Here is a 25,603-nt window from a genome sequence, read left to right as displayed (position 1 = left end):
CTGGGCGCATGATGAGGCAAGGGAGAAAAGGAGCTGAGGATCACATGGAGGCTGACAGTGCCCAACAGAAATAGGGAGATTGGATTTCTGAGGCAAAGATAATATCTGTTTTGGGAAGTCCTGTCTGAGAAGCTTCTGGGATGCCCAATGGGCAGGTGGTGGTACAGGGCTGTGGCCTGGGAGAGAGACGAGGGCTGGACATACAGGTCTGGGGGTCAACTGCACAGAGATAATTAAACCCATGGGAGCTGATGAGATCACTAAGTGAGAGAGTACAGAGAGAAAAGAAAAGGCTTAGGACAGAGCCTCATCAATTCTGTGTCTTTCCTGTGAACTGTCATACTGGGCTTATAGAAAGTCTGTACCAGTGGGCAATGGAAATGTACCTGTTTCTCCAAAGTTCTCAAAACACTGAATTCTGTAATTCTGATTGGTGTGTGTGAGGTGGTATCAGCATCATGTAATTTGCCTTCCTTAAATTTTTTAATGAGATAGTTTAAGTCAACACTTACATACATACATATGCACACATATAAACAAAATCTATTGACGATCTTTATTTCCTCTTTTTTCAGCTAGTTGCTCATATCCTTTGACAATCTGTCTATTGGAGACCAATGACACATCTTATCTCCCTGAAGGTGGAAGCAACAACAAAAGCTTGCTACTGAGGGTGACCAAGACCAAGGTGCTGTCTGAGTTTCAAACAGGGTGTTGAGAGACAAGGACCATGACATCTCAGTCTGAAATAAATGAACGGGGAACCTGCTGGGTCTGTTCTGATGCTTCTCCTCAGACCCCAACAAAAAGGTCAATGAAAGTAAAGGGGGGAGGGTCCAAATAGAAGGCTGAACAAATAGATGAGATGCTCTCAAAGAGGGAGTTCTGATGATGCAACACAAATGATTGCGGTGAAGAAGAAAAGGAGGAATTGTCTAGAGAGGCTGGTGTGCCGGCAGGGAACTGATCCAGAAATTGGAGAGTTTATTTAAAAAGAGATATACAGAAAAGTGAAAGGAAATGCAGCTGACAGAGAATGAATAGAAAAGAACTTAAGGGCCCTGAAAGAATGTCAATGCTAATGGCCAGGATGAGCCAGAGCTAGAGCACTGAAGGCCACTGGCTTTTTTTAGAAGCTGGACTAGAGGCAGAAGAACAAAGCAGGGTTACGACTGAGGATAATAAGGGAGGAAAGAAGACAGAATTACCCAAGCCCTTTTCTGCTTCTGTTTTTCCCTAACAAAGGAAAATTATCTCTAGGACCAAAGTGACCAACAGAGAACTGAAACCCATGATAAACAAGGAGAGAGTCATCGAGGTGAGTTGGTCACCAGGTCCAAATAACCATATTCCAGAGCAGGGAAACCAAAAGTGGATCTATCATCCCAAGAGTGTTCAGAGATGAAACTGCCAGGACAACGAACAGATGGACAATAGAGAAAATCCATCCAGGGTTTGTGGACAATATAATTTTATCATCAGTGACAGAGGATCTGTCACAGCTGGACCCTGACACTGCAGGCCTTCTCAAAAGCAAAAGCCATCTCAGGGAGAAGGTGCCAGAAGAAAGGATAAAGAAATCTCAAATTACAGTGATGCCCAAAATGACAAGTAAATGACTTAACAGGTACTGACTCATTGACCTTTCTCATCTTTGGACCCTTTTTAAAAGAAAAGTCTCCATAGAAATTGAGGACATCCTTGGAAAGAAGCCATTTGAGCAGGCCACACAGGCTAGCAGGGGGCGAGCACCTCACCTGCAGAGGTCCCCTTTAGTGCTGCAGGGCAACATTAGGGATCGATGTCTGTGGCTTACAAAACAAAACCTTCAAGCCCTGGGTTTGGCAGTCAAAGACACCACTTTGGAGTCGACAGGGCTCTTCCACACAAGGGCCAGGCCCAGACAGGTGTCCTTGATAAATGCAGCCACAGGGAGAAATCTGTCCAATGACCTCTGAGTCACCACCCTGTGAATCATGCAACAGGGAAGCAGGGATTTGCCACAGGCCCAGAGGATACTTGTGCAGCGCCCAATGGCCACTTTGACTCATTATGTCCTCAAACATCTTGAGTCTTCCTTGATGGGAACATGGTTATACAAAAAAGACTGACTGACCTAGCAGTCTACCGAGGGATGAAAAATGCTAACTGTGCAGCCTCTAACAGGCCTAGACAGCCTGTCCATAGAGTGACTGCACGAGCCCAGGCACCGGGGAGAGGCGCTGCCTGTGGACAATGATATGCACACAGAGGAGAAGGAGTCTTAGCAGAAGGGCCTGTATGTGGTGACCTTGGTGGTGCTTTCAACAAAGACATGCTGTTCCCCAACCAATGACCCGCCTTTTTCAAATGAATGTTCTCTTAGAAATGCCATGTGGCTGCAAATCTTGGAACAACACAATCTCCAAGGAAGCCAAGTGCAAATGACTCAAAGGGCAACGAAGACATGTGTGGTGGATCAATTGGGGAATGGCTGAACAAGCTGTGGCATATGACTGTGATGGGATACCACTGTGTTATTAGAAAACACAGGAGAGTGGTCTCAGAAAAACCTAGGAAGACTTCAATGAACTGATGCAAAGTGAAGTGAGCAGAACCAGACCCCTGTACACAGCAACAGCTACACAGAAATGCTGATAAATGTGAAAGACTCAGCTGCTCTGATCAATACACTAATTCAAGACAATTCCAGAGGTCTCATGATGACAAGTGCTATCCACTTTCAGAGAGAGAACTGACGAACTCTGAGTGCTAATTTAAGTATAATTTTTCATTTTCTTTCTTGTTTTATTTATTTTTTGGCAACATGGTTAGTATGGAAATATGTTTTGCATGATTTCACACATATAACTGACAATGTATTGCCTGCTTTCTCAGTGGGTGGTGGAGGGGCCAGAGGGAGGGAGAGAATTTGGAACTCCAAATTTTAAAAACGTTAAAAATAAATAATACGTTTTAAAAATAAGAAAAGGTGCATGGTAAGCACAAGGAAGCTTCAGTGAAGAGCAGTGGATAAAAGGCTTCATTTAGGGACAAGAAGACCTGGGTTCAAATTCTGCCCAAGATATTGATTAGCTGTTCAACCCTGAGCCAGTTCCTATCCCTCTCTGTGTCTCTGGACTGGATGGTCTTTAAGGTCCATCCCTTCCAGGTCTAAATCTATGATGCCGTATATGATACGATGAGCTGTATGGGGAGAACACTGAAGAAGAAATGTGTGATTATCACAGCAGGTGATCACAGTGCTGTGAGGAGGCTCCCTGCTCCCCCTGCTCTGGGAAGGCCTCCTGCAGCAAGGGAGAGCCTCTGTGGAGGAAATATGGAAGAACCTGAACAAGAATCTTAAAGGATAAGAAAGCTCCCAAGGGTTTGCTGTCTGTATCATGCTGGTGGGACACCCAAAGACTTACCCTCACAAGGACCACACACATCATGGCTGCTGAGAGGGTGAACATGATGGCTGGGAAGAGCATGAACACAGCGGCCGCGGCGTTTGTCTGGAAGAAGAAGATTGCTGACCACCAGCCACTGGAAGGAAGAACAAGAGAGGAAGGCGTGAGTGGGGGAGCTGGGGAATTCAGGCCACTCACTGCGAGACGCAGGGAGCTGCAAATCAGGCCTTCTGCTGCTGGTGTGAACAAAGGGAAAGGAATGGGGAGGGAGCCAGGAAGAGGATTATGGGATTAACCGGGTGGTTCCCCCCTCACCTCACCTGGCCCTATCTACTGTCGGCTTCAGTTGAGTGCAACACTAAAGGGTGAGGGGACAGCTCAGTGAGACTGTTCTTACAGACAAATACGCTTTGACTGGAGCAGACAAAAAAGTTGGAACAATAGAAGACCTACCTCCCTGGCCTTGTGAACAACAGCATGAGGATTATTTGTTACCCTACCTCCCCATCACAGCAAGGCCCCAGGAAGAACAGGTATGGAGAGACCAAACATTAGACTGGGAAGAATCCCTGGAAGTCATCTTATCCAACTCTCTTATTCTACATGAAAGGAAACTGAGGCCCAGACAGATGCCTCTGGCCAAGTCATTTCCTCTTAGTTCATTATCTGTAAAACAAGAGAGACAGACTATGTGATCTTGAAGGTCTGTTCCATTCCTGAAATCAGGGTTTCAGGGAGAACAAAGGGGTTCTGTAAAGATAGAGAGGGTAATATAGGAAGGAAGGAAAAAAGCATTTAAAAGTGTACTATATGCCAGACACCGTGCTAAGCACTTTACAAATATTATCTTATTTGATCTTCATAATAGCCTTATAAGGTAGGTGCTATCACACCCATTTTACAGTTAGGGAAACTGAGGCAAACAGAGGTTAAGTGATTTGCTCAGGGTCACACAGGCAGTAAATGTGTGAGGTTGGATTTGAACTCAGGTATTCTGACTTCAGGCCCAGCATTCTACCCACTGCACCACCTAACCAACTCTGGGATGGTATTTGTCCTATAGCTGCACTATCGGCTTGAACGAAGCAGCAAGGACTTAAATTGTCAAAAAACCTGTTCTTGACAAATTCATTCTCTAACTGAAAAACAGTCCAAAAAAAAGTGAATACAGAGTTTTCCATGGAAAAAAAATCCAAGCCATTGAAAGCCATATAAATAGAAGCTACAAAGAATTATTAGAGAAAAGCAAATCAAAAGCAACTCTGAGGTTCCAATACACACTCATCTAATTGACAAAGATGACAAAATAGGAAAATGGCAAACACTGGAGGGACTTCAGGAAAACAGGTCCATTAATGCACTGCTGGAGGAGCTGTGAACTGATACAGTCACTCTGGAAGGCAACTGGCAATTCTGGAAAGCGAGGTTTCACAATGGATAGAGCAGGGGCACCTGGAGTCGGATAAACCAGAGTTCAAACCCAACCTCAGACACACTAGCCGTGTGATCCTGGGCCAGTCTGTTTGCCTCAGCTTCCTCACCTGTAAAATGGGGGTAATAATAGCATCTACCTCCAGGGTTGCCGTGAGGACCAAACGAGATATCTGTAAAGCACTCTGCACCGTGCCTGGCACGTGGCGGGTGCCCTGTAAATGTCAGTTATTATTATTTTAAACTCTGACCCTCAAGTCACTAAACTGTGCATATCTTTTGACCCAGCTATATACTATTTCCAGGTCTATATAAAATCCCAAAGAAGTTAAAGAAAGAGGAAAAGGATTTATGTATACAAGAATATTGATTGCAGCTCTTTTTTTGTGGTGGGAAGAACTGGGAATTTCTCCATCTCTTGGGGAATGACACATGAATGTAACAGAATGCTATTTTGTGCAGTAAGAAACAATGCAAGGTTTCAGAGAAACCTGAGAAAACTCCTATGAACTGATGCAGGGTGAAATGAGCAGAACCAAGAGAACAATTTATACAGCAACAATACCGTAAAGACAAACAACTCTGAAAACTATGAGAACTCTGATCAATGCTATTAAAAACCAACCAGGATTCCAGGATGGATGATGGATGAAGCTGGCTACCCTCCTCCTGACACAGAGGATTCCTGATGGACATGGTCAATGGGGGAATGTGATTTGAGTACATGTACTGTTACAGGGTTTTTTCCTTTTTTCCAGTGGGGGAAGGGAAGGTGAGAAGATGAGAAAAGAGATTTCAAATTAAATTTTAAATTAAAGATTTTAAAGTCAGGAACAATCTACCTAATCTCTCTGGGGCTTGGTTTCTCCATGTATAAAATGTGGACTCTAACGTTATGCAACCTGCCTCACTAGACTTATTGGAGGTAAGCGTCTTGTTTTAGAATTTTTTTTGTTCTTAACACCAATCCCCCATTCCCTGCACTTCCATATACATAGAAGAACAGAAAAAGAGAAGGGTGCATGAAATAAGAAATCTGTTACACAGTTTGCTTCTCTTTTTAAATATATAATTAATTCAATGTGTAACTCTTCAAGCTGAAACAAGTACTTTGTAAACTGTGAAGCGATTTAAAAAATTGAGTTATAATTATTACCGTAACTGGAATAACAGTGGGAGGACAGCAGAAAGAGTTGGGGGCCTGTCATTCCTGCTGATTGGGCCACTATCTCTAGGCCCAGGGCTCTGTTTGTGGCCTTGCTGCTGTAGCACAGGCCTGGAATTGTGGCTACCGGCAGAGGCTGAGGCTGGTGGACTGAGTTTAGGAGTTCTAAGTCACAGGAAGGCTACTGCTGATCTGGTGTCCTCACTAAGTCCAGTGGAGAGAGCCCAGGAGCAGAAGGTCTTCAGGCTGCCTAAGGAGGGGTAAACTGGCTTAAGTTGGAAACAAAGCAGGTCAAAGCTTCCATGCCTATCAATCATGGGATTAGGCCTCGATCCCATGGGCTGCTGCCCTTCCACCTGGCCAAGACCGGGAGACTCAAGTCTCCAAATAGGACCCTCTGGATGCAGGCCAGTGGCTGGCTAATATTGGCTGGTTGGCCTCAATTCCACCCACGGTCCCAAATCCCAACTATAGTGCCAACAATAACAGGAAGTACTGATTCATCTTCATTTGAAAATTTTACATTTGGCAAAAGGTTTGGGTTCCCACTCAGTAAAAGCTACCTGTTAAGTGAATCCCATAAATGAGCAACTGGCCTCCTGAGTTCTAATAAGATCTATTTCATTTATTACCTTAATTCATGCTCAAAAGATGACTTCATTCGGAGCTCTCTGAATAGATATGCAATAAAGCCCAAGTGAATCAACTGCAAACTGTCATTTAAATGAATAATGACGGCCCAGTTTTAATCAGGGTTTGTGCAGACACTGTTCTCAGAGCTGGCCGCTTCCATTACCATGGGAGAAGAGGAGCCTGACCCAAGAGCCCCTCTTATCAACAGATCGGCTGTGCTAGCTCGTCTGGTAGGCTGACTTCATCCTTCGCTCTTGGAGACTCAAGTTTTTAGTTAGTTAGCTTGTTTAACCTAAGGTGCTGAGCACAAAACCTCTCCACTTATCCACTGCTGAAAGGTCCTGTTACTGGCGGTGGAACCACAGCACACCGTCCAGTCACCTCCAGCTCAGCCAAAGCAATGCCATCAACTAGTGAGCCTGCAACCTCGAGATCTTACCTGACTCCTCTCCCTTGGGCCTACAATCATCTCAGTCACCAAGTCTGGTGACTCTTCCTCCCACCTGAAGTACTTTAAGGGGCTCCTAATTGGTGTCCCTGTCCCCAGTGCCTCCCTTCCTCCTCCCTTGCTGATCCTGCACAGAGTTCCAGATTAATCTTTTTAAAAGGTTTTGATCTCATCATTCTTTGGTTCAGAAACATTCCAGGGTCCCCATTACTCCAGTGAAATGTGATTCCATCAGCACTGGTCCTCCCTCCACTCCCCCACCATCCTGGTATATGGCAGTGGCCAAACCTCTAGGGGGTGAGTGGGTAGACTGGTGGGGAAGGCTTTCTGAACCTGGTGAGGCAGGTCCTCCAGTCATCTCCAGGTCTACCCTTCCTGGGGTCAGTCTTTGAGAGCCATTCTCTGCCTGCCCCAATCCTACCCATCTCCTGCCAAAGCCCAGTGTAGGATGGGCCTGGGAATTAGGAGGCTCTGGACAAGACAGTCACTAGTCACTTTCTGGGACCCGATTTCCTGTTTAAAAGTGGCATCTCTTGTTTGGCTCTGCTCAGCCATCTCCACCCTATGCTACCTACTCTCCAGACTCCACTTGGATCCAGAATCGAAGGTTCTACCTCTGGGACCCTGGGCACTGACTAGTGACCACTTTTGGTCACTGACTGATAGCCAGATGTGCATACATCCCCCACCCCCAATCCTATTTCTGTGGACTGTAATAAGGTCAAAACTATCATTCCAGGCAAGGCTCTGGCTACCAAGGCCCTTTGGACTCCAATCTCCATTCACCCTGCCCTTTCTGGCCCAGCTCCAAATATACTATTTACTAGAGTGCAAACTCTCTGAGGGCAAAGCTGTCTTGTTTGCTTGAGTTTGTATCCTTAATGTTTTTCTTTGGCTTAATCATTCATCCTTGGGTACATTCACACTCTAAAAGCTGGGACCTAAGACAGTGTCTTTCTTCCTTATAGCAGGAACTCAATGCAGTATTTGTGGAATAAAATGGAAGGATTCTACAGAAAATAGCCCTCTGGACACAGTACCTTTTATTTTTGCTGGTATGACTGATCATTCATATCCTTATTTTCTTCTCCCTAACTAGAATGTAAGCCTCTTAAAAGAAGGAACTAGGATTTTAAAAAGCGCAATTTAACAGGATAAATGTAAAGCCTTCAACTTGGGGTCAGAACATCCCTGCTTCTGTACACAATGGGAAGAATGGCTAGTCAATAGATGCAGGGACTTCAGTGAATTGTAAGCCCAAGCTCAGTGCTCTGAAGCAGCAATTTGAGGCTGTGTTCAGGTGCTGGGGAGAGGGATGAGTGAAGGTGCCGCCAGTGCTGGGAAGGGCAGCCGTGTCATCAGGAGGGAGCCAGAAAATGGAAGGAAGGGAAAGGAAAGGGGTGATTACTGATGGAGTGGGCACCCCAGAGGCAAGGGACATCCCCATTGGTGTCTGCCCTATTAAGACTGTGGGGTTCTGGGTTTAATTCCATCACATTAGGAAAAGTAGCAATAAACTAAAGGGAATCCAGGCAGACAACCAGAGTATTTGCCATACAGAGATGGGCTGAAAGAATGGGAAAGAAGACTAGAGTGTGTATGTGGGGGTGGAGGGGTTAGGGTAGGGACAGCTGGGAAGGTTGTCTTGAGGAAGAAAGACTGGACTTTCTCTGCTTGGCCCTAGCGGGCAGAACAGGAACAATGAAAAGGACAAGACTTCCCTTCAACACAAGGGAAAATTTCCAGAGAGTTATCCCAAAGTGGAATATGTTCCCCATCAGCTGGAAGGCTTTAAGAAAAGGCTGTAAATGACCACCTCTCATTTAGGTACATTTGAGAGTAAAAGACTTGTGAGGCCCCTTTCTTTAGGTTTTTTGTTCATTTATCTCACTCCCACTGAAAAGTCTAAGGAGTGCCTTGTACATGGTGTGTCTACCGAGTGAACAAAACAAAGTATTAGAATATTCTGAATGGCCGAGAACAAGGTAAGAGGAAACAGTAAACTGAGGTGCCTCTCTCAGATGTGGCCCACTTCTAACTGGTGGTCCAGTTTTACATCTAAAATCCTATTTCTCTCATAGTCTTTCTAAGGAAGAGGACAAATGATAAATATGACCCGGGTTGTTCTGTAGCTGTGAGAGTGCAGTATAGTGGAAAGAGGAAGTCTCGGGTTTTAGTCCAACTTCTGACATCCTGCCAGCTGGTCAATGATCATTTATGAATTATTTACTATGTGCTCGGATGGGCTCCGTCTTAAGTACTAGAAATGCAGAGATGAGCAAAGACAAAGACAGTCCCTGCCTTTTAGAAGCTTACATTCTAGTGTGGGAAGATATCACATACACAGGAGTTGAGAAGTGAGGGGAGGGAGATGGAGACAAGGATGTGGTGGTAAGTTCAGAGAGTGGAGGCCCTGGGTAAGAAGACCACAGGTTCTAAGGGAAGTACCAGAGCCTCTACCTGAGGGACAGTGGTAAGATCTGGACAGTCAGAGCACAATCTCCAGATTTCACCACTGTGCTTACAGCTTTTTTTTTTTTTTTTGGGGGGGGAGACGATTCTCTCAGAAAACTTATCTTGCCTAGTCCAGAACAGCAGACCCCAACATCTCTGAGTGATAAATGTGGAAGCTGTCGTCTCTCTCTGCCCTCCTTCAGCAGCCTGGTGGCTTCCCACTCCCAGAGGCTCACCCAACTGGTATTGGATTTAGCTTGGTTTAGCACCCTGATGCTCAGAACTCCTGAACTCAAGCAATCCACCAGCCTCAGCCTCTCCAGGGGCAGAGACTGCAGGCTTGTGCCATCATGTCCAATGCCCCTGTAATTCTTTAAGACTCTAAATTATAGACTAGCTGCCCATCCACAGGGGTAGAAGGAGATTCCACACTAAAAGGTCCCCAAAATCTAGACCTCACCTTCCCCAAAAAATTTCCTATGTGAAAAATATCACTTGTTAGCAAAGTGACAAATGCCAGAGTAATTTGATGTTGTAGCCTTCAAATGACCACCTATGTGGTCACTAAGCACCTACTATGTGCTAGGAGCTGAGGATATAAGGACAAAAGTTAAAAAGCCCCTTCCCTCATAGAGTCACATTCTGATGGGGAGACATACGCATGTAAGTGTATACCAAACAAATGAGGTAATTTTTTGAGGGGGGGGGAGGTGCCAGCTTGGGGTCTCAGTTTCCTCTTCTATAATGGAAAGGGGGGTAGACCTGCTGTCTTCTGAGGTCCCATCCAGCCCTAAGATCCTATGATAATACATAAAAGAATCCTCTGAAGGTGTCAGCTTATAGGTGAGGGGACCATGGGAGCAGTCAAGGTTGCTCTGTATGTGACAGGCCATTCAGGGCTGTTTCTCCAGCAGAACCAACAGCTAAAGGCAGGGCTCCACGGCCTCAGGCTCATGAGGACATGGCAAGTAAGCACAGTTCTGGAAAAACAACGGAGACATCTCCCCACAAAAGAGATTCTTTAGGGAACCAATGGTTATAGCTACCCTGCAGGAAGCACAAGTAAAAGGGAGAGAGGTGCTGAAATTTTAATGAACTTTATCTTATTATTAATAAGTCATAAAAAAAAACAACAAAAAGCCAAACCTTTGGAACCGACTTGAGGGGCTGCTACACAGAACAAGACAACTTCAGAGGGTAAATCCACCCCCTAGTTAGAAGTGATTTTCTTTCTTCTGATCTCCCGTACTCTTTCCTTGTACATTTAACTACATGCTAATAATCTATGTTATTCTCACCTGCACATGTCTTGTCACCCTGAGCAGAAGGGAGGAATCATAGATGTAAAGCCGGACGGTGGCCCGGGGGCCATTTAAGTTCAAACGCTTCCAATTTATAGATGAGGAAAATGTCCCAAATAAGTGGCCAAGTTAGAATTTGACCACAGATCCTCTGCCTCTGGTAGAAAGACTTTTATAAATCATCTAGTCAACTTGGTAATAAAATTAAGAATTAAATGGCTGCCCGTGGGTCTGGCACATATGTAATTCAGATTTATGATTAATCTGGAGACCAACAGAGGATAGAAGGCAGGGATTCTTTCAGGAGTTGAATGCAAGAAGGAATGCAAGGCCAGCAACTGCATTCTGCTCCCTCCTTCCCTCTAGTGGCCGATTCTTAAATCGTGCAGTCCTTTCTAAGCAGGCATCTTTCAACTGGAATCAAGTCTTTATCTTTTCATTTGTAGACCAGAACCAGAAGCTTGCAACAGAACATCAGGGCTTGAAGGGCAATGGAGATAATCAAGTTCCATTCCAAGGCCCAGATAGTGGAGGCAGTCCAGGAGCACTTCACACAGCGCCTGGTACAGAGTAGGCACCTCCACGCTGACTGACTGAAGCCCTAGAGACTCTGGTTTTGCGGACAGGTATCCTGGTTCTCAGGCCGGGCTCCTTCCCTAGGCCACACCCTTGACAGCCCCTAAATGCATCCAGAAGCCCAGGGCTGTGCTGGAGGCTGGGGAAGATACAGGAGGTGTGGCCCCAACAAAGCTTTCACTGGGGAGGAAAAGGTGCCCACAAAAACAATCTGACAACTATAAGAACATGGAGAGCCTGGAATGGGGAAAGGGCAGCAGGTCTGGAGGCAGAGGACCGGAGTTTGAAGGCTGGCTTTACCATTTCCCACCCTGGTAACCTTGGATAAGTCATACCAAGTCTGGGTTTCAGTTCCTTCCTCTGTATAATTAGGGAGTTAAACCAGACAATCAGCCCTATATCCTATAAAACCAATGAAAATTCAAATAGGAAAATCTTGTGGGCTGGGGCTGGTTTAAGATGCTTGCTGGAAAGGGCAGATGATGAGCGATACTGTTGACACACTGCTGGTTGTCATGATGTTCAGTCGTGTCCAACTCTTTGTGACCCTATTTGGAGTTTTCTTGGCAGAAATACTGGAGTGGTTTGCCATTTCCTTCTCCAGCTCATTTTACAGATTAGGAAACTGAGGCAAACAGGGTGAAGTGACTTGCCCAGGGTCACACAGATAGGAAGTGTTTGAGGTTTGATTTGAACATGGATTTTTACCACCACTCTATCTGCTGTGCCACTATTGGCTAGAAGCAGACAATAAAAATTTCTTTGTGACATTTACCCCGGGCAGGTATAGGTTATGATCACCTACAATCTAATTACATCTCTTTTACTGCTGTGCTGTGCTATTATTTGGATATTATATTCTTATTTAAATTTCCATAGACTTAAGTCTGCCCCCCACCCCCAACAAAGCCAGAAGCCCCTAAGGGAGAGGGACTGTCCTGTATCCAGGTCTATTTCATTGTAAGGTCTGGGATGCTTGTTTGTTGATTTCTTCTGGAATTTCCATACCATACTGAACAAAACTTTCTTTCTCTCCCACTCTTTCCATCTATTTGCCCTCAGGGAGGCCTCGCTTCCCCCAGATGACCCTGCACCGCTGCCATCCTCTCCAGCACTGGTCACACCACAGCTCCCCCTCCCCTCCATACACAAACACATTTTGATCCTGGAGGGAAGGCTGGAATATTCCTTGTGACCCACTGCCAATTCCAGACTCTCCTTATGCCGCTCCCAGCTCCTCCTCAGAGTTTTGCTCCACTGAAATTTTCCACTTTATTCAGACTATGAAGGCTGCCATTTCCCTTCTTTAAGCTCTAACCTCTTCCTAATCCACTGCTTCCTTCTCTACTGTCTTCAAACATGTCTATTTCTCCACCTAGCCTTTAAAAAACAAACAAAACCCTCCCTAGACCTTCATCCCTTCGGCTATCACCTTATGTTTTTCTTCCCTTCCTCAGCTAAACTTTATCCTTTGCTCCTGGATCTTCTCTATCTAGGATTTTGTGATATTGCTCTCTCCTGCCAGGGCAGCTAGGCAGCTCAGTGAATAGAGTGCCAGGTCTGGATTCATCCCCCCAAGCCCAAATGTGGCCTCAGGTGCTTCCTAGCTGCTTGACCCTGGACAAGTCACTTAACCCTGTTTGCCTCAGCTTTGTCATCTGTAAAATGGGTTAAAGAAGGAAAAGGCAAACCGCTCCAGTATCTTTGCCAAGAAAACCCCAAATGGGGTCATGAAGGGTAGGACTCACATGAAACAACTCCCACCACCACCACCACCTCTCTCCAGGCTCTAGTGGGTATCCCCTATGGCTCTTGTCCTGGGCTCTCTTCTCTCATCTGGCGACCTTATCAGCTCCCATGAGGGTAATCACCACCTCTGTGTAGAGGACTCAGATTTATATACCCACCCTGAGTTTCTCCCCATGCTTCCGTCACAACTTACCTACTGGACACTTCAAAGTGAATACCCTGGAGACATCACACACACACAACAAACAGCACCGGACCTAACCCATGCCGGCCCAGCCTCCCTATTTCTGCTGAGACAATCACTTGCAGAACCTTCCTAGCTCTCCTGACCCCACATGTTGGGGTGAGAGCCCTCCTCCCACCTTGAACAGCTGCCGTGTTAGCTCAGGCCCTGCTGCCTCTGGCTCCCTCACTTCTGTCCCTGTCTCCAGTCTCTCCCAACTCCTGTCATCAAAGTGATTTTCTTTAAGTGAAGATATGATGTGACTCCTCGACTTAAGGGATTCTAGTGGCTTCCTACTGTCCATAGGATCAACTATAAACTTGTTTAGCTTTTAAAGCCCAATACAACCCTGCCTCAACCAATCTTTCCAGCTCCTCCCATATTCTGTGATCCAGCAAAACCAGCCTCACTCAGCGCTTCATTCCTTATCCCCACACCTTTGCAATGGCCATCCCTCATGCCACAATCACCCCTTCTTCCTTCAAGGCTTGGCATAAGTACCAGCTTTTATAGGAAGCTTCTCTCCCTCCAAACCACCTAGCCCTGTAACTAGATAAATACAGAAAGACTACATCTAAAGTGGGCTTATGTTTTTGTGGGCTGTCTACCCTCATTACAAGGTCAGTTCCTTGGGAGAAGGCATTGCTTCCTCCTTCCTCAGATGCTTAATAAATGTTTGTAGACTGACTGCCTCTTAGAGTCAATGTCAAGTGTGTACCCTGTTCTAACAGGATGTGAAAAGCACAAATAGAAATCGGTCTGTCCCTGGACATCCGAGCCATGTGCCTGCCTCCAGTCTTGGCCATGCTGTACCATCCTTATTATTACTAGAGTAATAACCACAAAATTTATACTTCTACGGCTACTTTCTAAAATATTTTTTAGTAAAGTGTATTTTATAAACATTATTTATAAATGTAAAAATTGATGGAGAATGATAAAAAAATTACAGTCCCTTACAACTATCCTCTGAGTAATAATAATGATGGCTGGCATTTAAATAGCACTTACCATGTGTCAGGCACTGGGCTAAATACCTTATAATTATGTTCTTATTTGAACCTTGCAACACCCTGGGAGGTGCTGTTATTATTCCCGTTTTACCATTGAAGAAATCGAGGCAGGCAGTGGTAAGGTGATCTGCCCAGGATTAGCCAGGTAGTCAGTGTCTGGCTGGATTTGAACTTAGGTCTTCCTGACTCCAGGCCCAGTGTTCTACCCAGCAGCCCCTATTACTCCCAGTTTATTTACTGTAATGCCTCATAAAGCTGCAATTGCATCAGTAATAGTACGTCCTCCTGAAGCAGACAAGAATCCCTCTCCCACTGGGAAGAAGGCTTACAGAGCCTGCTGTGGCTGAAAAGGGGCCCGCTGGCCAGCCCCAGCCACCTGGCCAGCTCCTCCTGGTACACAGCACCACTGTACAGACAAGGAACCAAGGCCCAGAGAGGGAAAGGATGGGCCCGAGAAATAGCTGTACTGAGGTCCGGCCCAGGCCTCCCGACTCCCCCTTCTGTGCTTCCTGACCAGGAGTTAGGCTTCTCTCCATCGCCCCTTCTTTCTTTCTATTCTGCAGTGTCCTCACCTTTTGCATGAGTGTATAGAGTGCCTGTCTTCCCAGCTTCTAGAAGGCAGCCTGTGAGGACATGCACACTGCAGGTCATAATCAAGGCTGGCTGACTGGACTCTAACAGAGCATCTTAGGCTCTCAGAGCTAGGAGGAAGCTGAGGGGCCCCATGGCGTGAATCTGAACCTCCTTTTATGTGCTGTCCCCTCTGCTAAGAGCAATAGCCCTAGGAGAGCAGGGACTGTCTCCCTTTTTCAGCTGTATCTCCTGAGATGAGCCCTGTGCGTAGGCCACCATAGGTATCTCATCAATGCACTTCCACTTCATTACTCGGGTGGTCATACATCTGGCTTCTTAATGTCCTTCCAATGTCCACCCAGGGCTAAGCACAATAAATACTAAGGATGTGGTCTGACTGAGGCTGGACAGGGGGACCATCACTTCCTTATTCCTGGAAGCTTAATGGCACCCAAGACTGATTGATTAGCTCAGTTCAATTTAAACTGTCAACATTAATTAAGAACCTGCTATCTTAAAAGAATTTTGAAAATTCTGACCTTAACAAACACCAAGCAAGTGAGTACTTTCTTACACAAGGCAGAATGGGGAGAGGACAGGTCACGAAACCACAAATCTTTCTTCAATGTGGCTTGCTTTGCCATAGTACATCCATTTCAGAGTTATCCCACCTATCTGCACTTCCTTCTCTTTTCTTCAGGACATTAAAAAATGTTTCAAGATCCCTCTTTCCTTTCTTTGAGTAAACATCTCGCCTCTCCCTCTCACCTCCTCAGTCTCTCAGTTAGGGGGAGGAAACAGAGCACTATGTCCAAGGCGCTCTGCTAGACACTGGGGGTACAAAGAAAAAGTGAAACATCCCTGCCTGCATGAAGCTTATATTCACCCCATGTCCAGGGAAGCCACAGGTGCCCAAAACACAAGGTGATGTGGGGAGGGAGAAAACATGATCAGTAGGGAACAGGGGAAGAAGGCAGAGAGAAAGCTTAGTGAAGGAAGCAGCACTAGAGTGAAGACTTGAAGAACGAGAAGGATTTTGAGAGGCCAAGAAGTAGAAGGAGTACATTCCAAGCACAGAGCACAGCTTAGGCAAATAAATGGAGGTGGGAGATGATTTGTTTCAGGAACAGTCAATCTGCCAGTTTTTCTGGAACCAGATGTGCGAACTGTGAAATAAAGTTGGATTGAGGGTGGGGGGTAGGGGTGGAAAGAGGCTGTGGAATGTCTTACATACCTGACTGAGTTTGGATTTTATTTTACAGGCAAAAGGGAGCTGCAGAAGACTTTCGATCAGGGAACATGATCAGACCTCTGACTGAGGAAGACTGTATTTGTAGCTGTGTGGAGGATGGATTAGAGATAGGAGAACCCTGAAGTGGGGAGAAAGTCAGGAAGCTATCATGATACTTGAGGTGAGGGGCAGCAAGGGCTTGAAGGGAGTGCCAACGAGAAAATGGAACCCCTGGGAGCTGATGAGAAGCCCTGGCAGAGAAAGCCAGGGCATGGGAGGATGGGTGAAAAAACAGCAGAAGAGATGGACAATAAACAGTCAGAGAGGTGGAAGAAAAATAGGAGAAGGGAACCATCAGAGTGTCCAGGAGGCAAGCAGGTTCAACAGTGTCCAGAGCTGCTGGGGTTAAGGAGGATAAGCCCTGGGAAAAATCTAGGGGGTAAGAGATGACTGTTTGCTTTGGAGAGTGCTGGGGTGGGAGAGGGGAAACATTTGTATTTGGGTGCCTGGAATGGCTACTCCTTGATTTGGTTCCTTCATATCTGCTTTACCATTCTATTTTAATTAAATGCCTTTTGCTTTGGAGAAAAAGAGGCTTTGATACAGGAATAGATGGGGAAGATGCTGAAGCACTGAGAGTAGGAGATGACATTTTCCTGGAGTCTGGCAGATACAGGATCATGGCAGGGTTACGGGGAGGTTTTTGGGGATGAGAGAGACATGGACATTTTTAGGGAGGAGGATGAGTGGTATTAGAAGGGGAGAGGCCAGAGATCAAAGAGAAGGAAGGAATTATTGCTGGGTTAAACTCCAAGGAGGAACTGGAAGGGCTGAGAGCAGATCAAGGGTAAGGGCAGAGAGCTCAGACTTGACGATCAGACCCATTTCTTAGTCAGAGAGGTAAAGAAAGAAGAAAATGATGGGTAAAGAGAGAGAATTTTTGAGGTGTGAATGGGTGGAGATGAGAGAGCTCACAATGCATGGCCCCAATTTTCTTTTGAAAGTAGGAGGTAGGGCAGCTAGGTGGCGCAGTGAATAGAGCACCGTCCCTGGAGTCAGGAGGACCTGGGTTCGGATCCAGCTTCAAACACTTAACACAAAAATTAGCCATGTGACCTTGGGCAAGTCACCTAACCCCAACTGCCCTCCAAAAAAAAGCAAAAAAAAAAGAAAGGAGGTAAGGTCACCTGACAATGTAGAACAAAGAACAGGGAAGTCAGTTAGGTAAGAATAAAAAGACTGCCATGAAACGAGAGACTCGCTGACATCAGGTAACACCAACTGCATGAACCCAGAGGGCATGGCTTCCTGACTTCCTCCTCCTGTGGCATTCAGCAATATGGGAGTAGGAGCAGAGAAGGCCAATGCTGAGGGTGACCACAGATCGAGGACTGGACAGGGAGACAGAGTCAGAGGACTGGTAAACGACAAAGTTAAAATCATAAGGAGATCCAAATGAGGGCAGGAGAGGCCGATGGCTTGCAAGAACAGAGAAAGATGGCCAATCTCTGGAGGACACAGTAAGGAAGGAAAATAGATATAGGACACCTCTTGAAATCTGTTAAAGTTTCCAAGTAGGAGGGCAAAAGTAGGATGAAAAAGACAACTGAGATGCAAGGACTAAACTCCTTCAGAAAATCAGGAAAGTGACCTGTACCTTGGCGGATTTCAGCAGGAGCATCTGTGTAAGGCGGCAGAGTGAATCTGAAAGGTGATGGATTCCTAGCAATGGTGGCAGAGGAAGGTTCTGGGGGCTACTGGCTCCTCCATGAGAGGAGAGAATGCCCAGCACTAAGGAAGGGGTTAGGGGTGAGAGGTGGTAGGGGACAGAGTATCTTCTGGAAACATCTAGGTTTCTGAGAGCACAGAAGACAGGCTGAATGTGAGAAAGAAATCTAAGATGAAGGAGAGTTTGTTATTGGTTTCCAAGGACCGGTGGAATTGGAGGACAGAGCAGTAGGGAAGGGTTAGACTGAAACCATGAGATCAGCAGTTACTACTACTACTACTACTACTACTACTACTACTACTTCTACTACTACCACCATCACCACTGCCACCGCCCCCACCACCGCCACCACCACCAGCACCACCACCACTGCAGCCGCCACCACCACCAGCACCACCGCCACCATCACCATCACCACCACCAGCACCACCACCATCATCACCGCCACTACCACCACCATCAGCACCAACAATAAAAACAGGCAGCATTTATATAGCACCTACGATGTGCCAGGCACTGTTCTAAGTGTTTTGCACATGTTATCTGATTTTGATCATCACCACAAGCCTGTGAAGGAGGTGCTAGTATTATCCTCATTTTACAGATGAGGAAACTGAGACAAACAGAGGTTAGAAGTGACTTGCCCAGGATCACACACCTAGAATTAAAGATAATCCTGCCACTGTGGTCTGACCAGGTCAAAAGACCTTCCAGTCATCCTTCAGAAGGTTATGGGATTGAACTACAAGGAACTATAAGGATAAGGCTGAACAAATGGCAAACTGAAACATCCAACACACAAGTACAGTAAGACTGTTCCCAAAACAACAAAGGAGTCTGCTCCCCTGTGTTTGGCCTGAGCATATGCAAATTATGTCACTGAGAGGCAGTGGGGCCTTCTGGGCCACTGTGGCCTGGGAGGTTTGCAGGGATAGGAAAGAGGGAAGGTGGAGCCCTAGCAGTGAGCATGCATGCCTCGATTTCTGGGAGAGAAGGGAATTGTAGCTCTTTGGGTCCTACAGTTGTCAGTCAAAACTACCTGTTGGCGAGTAAAGCATTTAAATAAATCCCAATCTTCTCTACATTGCCCCCTGCCCCGATACCACGAGAGAGGAAGGGACCTGGAGCCACAGAGAACAAGACTACCCCTTTTCCTATGCAACCCATCCATTTTTGGAAGCCAGTTCTCCAGGCTCCCTCTTTTCCAACCTGAATATCCCCATTTCTTTTAATCATTTTGGTTTCAGGATTCCTCACCATCTTGGCCCCCCTCTGCTAGTCTCTCAGAATGGAAAAAATGCCATCATTCAATTGTTCAAAAAGATTCGGGAAGAGTTTTGCTTACCATGCTCCCCATTTAGGAAAACCGATTGCTTGAAAGACGGTCAGGATAAACTGTGCACCAAAGACGAAGAAGAAGGTCATAAAATTAAAGGAGCTGTCAGCCCTGCAAGAGAACACAAAACAAACAACTACTTTTTTTTTTTTTAAGTAATAGGGGTTAAGTAACTTGCTCAAGGTTACACGGCCAGTTATTTCTGGGTGTGGTGCTGAGTATCTGAGCCCGGATTTGATCCAGGTCATCCCGACACTGGAGCCAGTGCTCTTACTCGCTGAGCCACCTGGCCGCCCCTAAGCAATTGGGGTTAAGTAACTTGCTCAAGGTTACACGGCCAGGTGTTTCTGGGTGGGTGCTAAGTGTCTGAGCCCAGGATTCGATCTCCAGGTCTTCTCAACACTGGAGCCGGTGCTCTTACTTGGTGTGCTACCTGGCCGCCCCATAAACAAATACTTTTACTGTTAGCTTTTTGCTGTCCAGGCAGTCACTTAAAACTTCAGTTTCCTGATCTGTAAAACAAGGGGGTGAGACTAAGATGAGGATGGGTGGGGGGACCCTCTGTGTTTGCAAAATTCTGTGCATCAGAGGGGCTACAGAGATCAATGCTTGGAGGAGCAGTGAGTAGAGTATAGGGAATGGAGCTCCAGACTTCAAGTCAGATCCAGGGACTAATCTCCACTTGACTCCTTACTAGCAAGGCACTGAAGTGGCACGGGGGACAGGGTGCTGGGCCTGGAGTCAGGAAGACCTGAAGCTCAGATCTGGCCTCAGACACTAACTAGGAGACCCTAGGCGAGTCACTTAACCTCCAGCTGCTTCAGTTTCCTCAACTATAAAATGGGGATAATGACACCCACCACCTACCTCCCAAGCTTGTTGTGAAGATCACATGAAAGGGTATCTGACAAGCACTTAGCATCGTCTCGGACACACGGTGTTACTGATATGTTAGGTGTTATTTTTAATCCAGAAGTCCATGAACTTAGCTTTTGAATATTTTGATTACTGTATTTCAATACAATTGGCTTCCTTTGTAAACATCTCTATGTTATTTTAAAACATTATTTTGAGAAGGCGTCTATTGGCTTCACTACAGTGCCAAAGGGGCTCCATGACTTGGAAAAGGTTAAGAACCTCAATTTCCTTATCTGCAAAATGGAGGTACTATTTCATTGTTATTGTGAGAACAGCGCTCTTGAATGCAGCTACAGTATCCAACCCGGAACTCCAACCTTTGCACGTAATAGGTGGTTAATGATTGGTAAATGAATAAACAGAGACTGCCTTTGGCCAGGTGCAGACCTGTCCCAAATGTCAATTCACAATCTGGAAAGATTGGATCAGAGAGGCAAATAATGAAAAAAAAAGTCCTTTCACTAAATACACACAAGCTTTCTATAAGGCCATCTGGGCGAAGTTCTCCAGAGTCCCTCCCAGGGGGACACACCCAGGTCAATGACAAAAGCTCAAGGGAATAAACAATTGTGCAAATCCAAAGGGTTTTACATGATTTCCCCATGAGCTGGCCTTGGTACATTTAGCCTAGCCCTATCCCCTTTCCAGATCTCTATGACTAAGGGACAAGTAGGCCCTCTAAAAATCATTAAGGCCACGCAGCTTAATCAATCCTTTAGGGCCCAAGGCTTTGACAGAACATACACTGCCTAAGACATTCATCGAATAGGAACAGGAATGATTTCAGAGGCAACATTCTAGATAAGAATTAGAAAGAAAGTATATATATACATATACATGTGCGTGTGCGCGTGTGTGTGTATGTATGTCCTATTAGTCAAGGAAAGTCAACAAACATTTATTAAGCACCTACTTTGTTCCACCAAACATGCTAAGGGAAAGGCAAAAAAAGCTCCTGTCTGCAGGAAGCAGCATTTCTGGACAAATATCAGAAGGAATATATGTTCTACTGGTCAAGTTAACAAGCATTTATTAAGCCCCTGCTATATTTATCACCTATGCTAAACTCTGAAATTACAAAGAAAGGCAAAAACCAGTTCCTGTCCTCAGGGAGCTTACAAACTAATGGAAGACACAAGATGTAAACAATGTACATGCAGACAGATGGTAAGCTGGAGGTGAACTTAGTGGAAGGCACTGGTCTTAAGGGGGAAGAGGAACAGTTTCTTTCAGAAGGTGGCATGTGACCTGAATCACGAAGGAAGCTAGGAAGCAGGATCTGAGGTGGGAGAGAGTTCCAGATATGGGGGACAGCCAGGGAAAAGGCATGGAGTGTTGTGTCTGAGGAACAGCCAGGAGGCCTGCAGCCCTAGGCTTCAGAGCATGTGGAGAGGAGTGAGGTGTGAGAAAGACTTGGAAAGCTGGAAGAGGCCAGGCCACAAAGGGCTTTAAAAGTCAGAGGATCTTCTATTTGATCCAGGAAGGCAAAGGGGAACATGGAGTTGAGTGAAAAGGGGGCAATCTGGTCAGATTTGCACTTTAGGAAGAGAGAACCCTGACAGCTGGGCCTGGAAGGATGGACTGGAGTGGGGAGGAGTTCATGGGGGCAGCCCCTTTAGCAGGCCGCTGTAAAGTTCAGGTCGGAGGTGATGAGGGTCAGTGCCAGGGTGGTGGCGGTGTCAGGAGAGAAGGGGGTGCATTTGAAAGGTGTTACAGAGGCAGAATTGACAGGACTTGGTGACTGACTGGCTAGGAGGGAGGGCTGTGAGAGAATGATGAGTGAAGGATGACACCTAGGCTTTGAGCCTGGATGGCCAGGGCCCTTGGCAGGAAAAGTGGATGGAGGGTGTGGGGGGAAAAGCTCAGTGACCTCTGTCTGCGACATGCTGAGTTTAAGGTGACTAGAAGATGCCCAGTTTGAGATGTCTAACAGGCAGCTGGAGGGGTGAGCAGGAGAGAGGCTAGGGCAGAATTAAGAGAGCTGAGAATCATCTGCACAGAAATGATAACTGAAATCACGGGAGATGATTGACAGCATTGAATGAAAGTGTCTAGAGGGAGAAGAGAGCCCCAATCGAGGTCAGCTGGGGTGGCCAGGATGATCCAGCAAGAAAAACTGTGATGGGGCAGCAGGGCAGGAGGCGAGTCAGGAAAGAGCTGGAGAGAGGAGGGTACCCAGGAGAAGGGGGCGGTGCCCAGTGTCAAGAAAGGTCAAGAAGGATGAGGACTGAGAAAAGGCCACTGGATTTCACTATCAGGAAGTCATCAGTAGCTTTAGAGAAAGCCATTTCGGCTGAATGATGAGGCTTGATGTCAGAATATCAAGGGTTAAGAATAATCAGAGGAAAGGAAATTGCTGACATCTTCTCCGGGGGTTTAGGGAAGAGAGACAGGATGATAACTACCAGGGATGGACAGATCAAATGAGGGGTTTTTGAGATTGGGGGAGATGTGGTAATCTTAGTAGATTTTAATTAAAGCAGCAGCCCAGATACAAGGAGAAATGAAAGCTTAGAAAGAAAGGGGAATGATACAAGCGGCAATCTGCTGGAGAAGGATTTGTGCATGGAGGAAAGAAGCCAGAAGAATGGGATCTCCTTGAAGGTAGGATGCTTTTCATTTCTGTCTTATCTCCAGCAATTACACAATGCCTTGTACACAGTAGGTGCTTAATAAAGATTTGCTCAAATGCAGCAAGAGTAACATCAGTGATGAGATGAAAAACTAGACTGTTCTAATTACAGATTTTGGGTCAATAAGCATTGAAGTCTCCTCTAAAAACCCTTTCTAATGAATTCATTTATTTTTTCAACCATTCATTCAACACTTATTAAACACCTATTATGTCTAAGTTCTGGTACATGGCACTGAGGATACTACAAGAGGTTTTTCCCCCCTAAAACAGATTTTTATTGAAATTTTTTTTCATGGTCTAAATTTTGCTCTATATCCCTCCCTTAGCCAGAAAGTCATTCCTTTTTCACAAGAATTTCAGCTCACCTGTAAAGGAAAGTCAATTTAGACCTTCGTGGTTCAGTTTCATCCTCTGCACAATGCTGCCATTTGAATAAATATTCCTCCAAATTCTCACTAGCTCTTACATTCTAAGATTTTCTGCCTGGGAGCTCTGACTTGCCTGTGTTGTGCACTCTACCTAAAATGTGGTTGGACTCTGGCAAGAAGGACCTCCCACAGCCCTGCTACTAAGCTACCTGTTAGCCCACATCCATCAAATTAAGAGAAAAACACATCCATCCTGCCATCTCCCGATAACCATATCTGTGGGGCAGCAGCAATAAAAACTCTTCCTTGTTTATAAAGCAATTGACAATCACCTGTGGAGGCTGGGTGGACCAATATTCACGTTGCTAGCACACAGTCACCCAGCTGGGCAGTGGGGAAGCTGGGATCTGAACTCAGGTCTTTTGGCTCATTCCAAGTTGTCCAAGGAGCTGCCTATACCTCCCCAGACGGTCTGAAATGACTGAACCAGGAAATGATTCTTGATATTGTGTATTAGTGAATATTCAATGACTTCCCATTGCCTGCTGAAGCAAGTTTGAACCTGGGCCTCCATGACTCATTACTTCAGCCATTACTATCCTTCTGTTTATATCTAAGCTCCAGCCAAACCAGGCCACTTGCTTTCCCTCAGACATGATCCTTGCTGGCCCCAACCCTTCCCCAAGCCTCTGTACCCATATGGTTCCCCACAAGGAAAAGTCTTTCCCCCACTTCATTTCCATCGGCTGAACTCCTGCTCCTTCTCTGAGGCCTGGTTAACTTCTTCCCCTTCCCTGATGCCTCCCTCGATCCCCTCATCCCGATAATGATCCTTCTCCTAAAAGATCATTCAACACTTTGTCTGCACCTCTCATGTATCATTTTGTCTTATAGCTCTCCATGTCGTCTCCCCTTACTAGACGGTGAGCTCCATGATTCAGGAACCAGATTCAGAGTCAGTATCTCTCTAGCATGGTACCATCAATGGCTTGTAGACAGCTTAAATACCAACATGTCCCAAACAGGACTTATACCTTTTGTCCAAATCCTCCCTCTTCCTAAATTCGGTGTGACTGTCCCAGGCACCACCATCCTTCCAAGGATGTGGCTGTCACCCTCTGCTCCTCACTCGCTCACCCCTTACACCCAACAAGATGTCAATGATTCTGCCTTCCTAATCTCTTCCGTATACAGCCCATTCCCTCCTCTGCCACTATCTCTTCACCCCTCATGCTGGAACTATCCACTTCCTCCCCTCTGCCTCCCTCAGGCCTCAGATCAAACTCCGCCTGCCTCAATCCCTGCTAAAGCCAGTGTCTTCCATCTGCGATGAACAATTTATCTTGTATGTAGCTCATAGGTAAACAGAGATGTCTGCATGTTAGCTCTCCCATTAGGATGGGAGCTCCTTGGGAGAAGATCCCACAATTTCTCTGTATTCCCAGTGCTTAGCATGGTGGATGCCACACAGGAGGTAACTTGAATCTCAGTTCTGTTATCTCCTGCCTCTAAGACCAATACCCCTGGACCTCAGTTTCCTCTTTGCTCATCTGTAAAACAAAGGGACAGGTCCAGATGATCCCAAAGAGTCCCTCCTGGCTCTAACAATCAGTGATACTAAAGATCTGGGTGTCATGTTATCAGATGAGTTATGGTTCAATAATCTCGTGGCATTTTGATCTCGCTTATGCCAAGCCCAAGAATGTGCACATTGCAAGCTCTCTGTAATTTGTGATCTTCCTTCCCTCTCATGTGGAGGTCCCTTCCTCTATATACAGAGTCACCTCCTGATTTCCCAGTAGGTATTTTTGAGGGGCTGTAGACAAGAAAGTCATCCTGTGGCCAGCGTGGCGATGAGTGTCTCCAAGCTCTGCAAGGCTAGCCTTCAAAATAGCAGACAGACAAGCTCTTTACCTTAGCCAAGTTCAAAGGCCATCGTACTTAGGTCTAGGATTTGGGCTCAGCTCATACAACTCTAATAGGGTCATGTGTCATGACCATGTCACATGTCATTAGAGCAAGATAGCTGGGGAGGCACATACATACATAATAATGTTTGTTTAATTCAATTTAATTTATTCATTAACTCATTTATTAACTAATAGAGACAGCTAAGGGGCACAGTGGAGAAAGCACTGGGTCTAGAGTCAGGAAGACCTGAATTAAAATCTAGACTTGGACCCTTCCTAGTTTTGTGACCCTGGAAAAATCACTTAACCTTTGTTTGCCTCAGTATCTTGAACTGCAAAATGGGAATAAAAGCACCTGCCTCTCAGGGTTTTTTCAAGGACCAAGTGAGATCATATTCATAAAGTGGTCAGCACAATATCTGGCACACAGTAAGAGCCTTATAACTGCCAGTGAGATCGTATTTATAAAGTGGTCAGCATGATGCCTGGCACACAGTAGGAGCCTTATAACTGCCAGT

The 25,603-nt window shown here is 45.9% G+C and overlaps 1 protein-coding gene across 3 annotated transcripts in view; it reads right to left on the bottom strand.

Moving 5' to 3' along the window:
• The window catches only part of SCAMP4 (secretory carrier membrane protein 4), a 110,127-nt gene that overhangs the window by 22,591 nt on the left and 61,933 nt on the right, over positions 1-25,603 (bottom strand). For all 3 annotated transcript variants that reach the window (XM_069072736.1, XM_069072559.1, XM_069072647.1), the window contains 2 exons: positions 19,264-19,365; positions 3,411-3,528 (listed from right to left, as the gene is read on the bottom strand). In XM_069072736.1, coding sequence (XP_068928837.1) covers positions 3,411-3,528; positions 19,264-19,365 — 220 coding nt within the window. The remainder of the gene's footprint in view (positions 1-3,410; positions 3,529-19,263; positions 19,366-25,603) is intronic.

Source organism: Petaurus breviceps, unplaced genomic scaffold, assembly GCF_028583685.1.
Source record: "Petaurus breviceps papuanus isolate PSGF00001 unplaced genomic scaffold, PetGlider_PUasm1.0 108, whole genome shotgun sequence".
Lineage (NCBI taxonomy): Eukaryota > Metazoa > Chordata > Mammalia > Diprotodontia > Petauridae > Petaurus > Petaurus breviceps.
The sequence above is the reverse complement of the archived record's forward strand: the minus strand, read 5'-3'. Positions and strand labels throughout refer to the sequence as shown.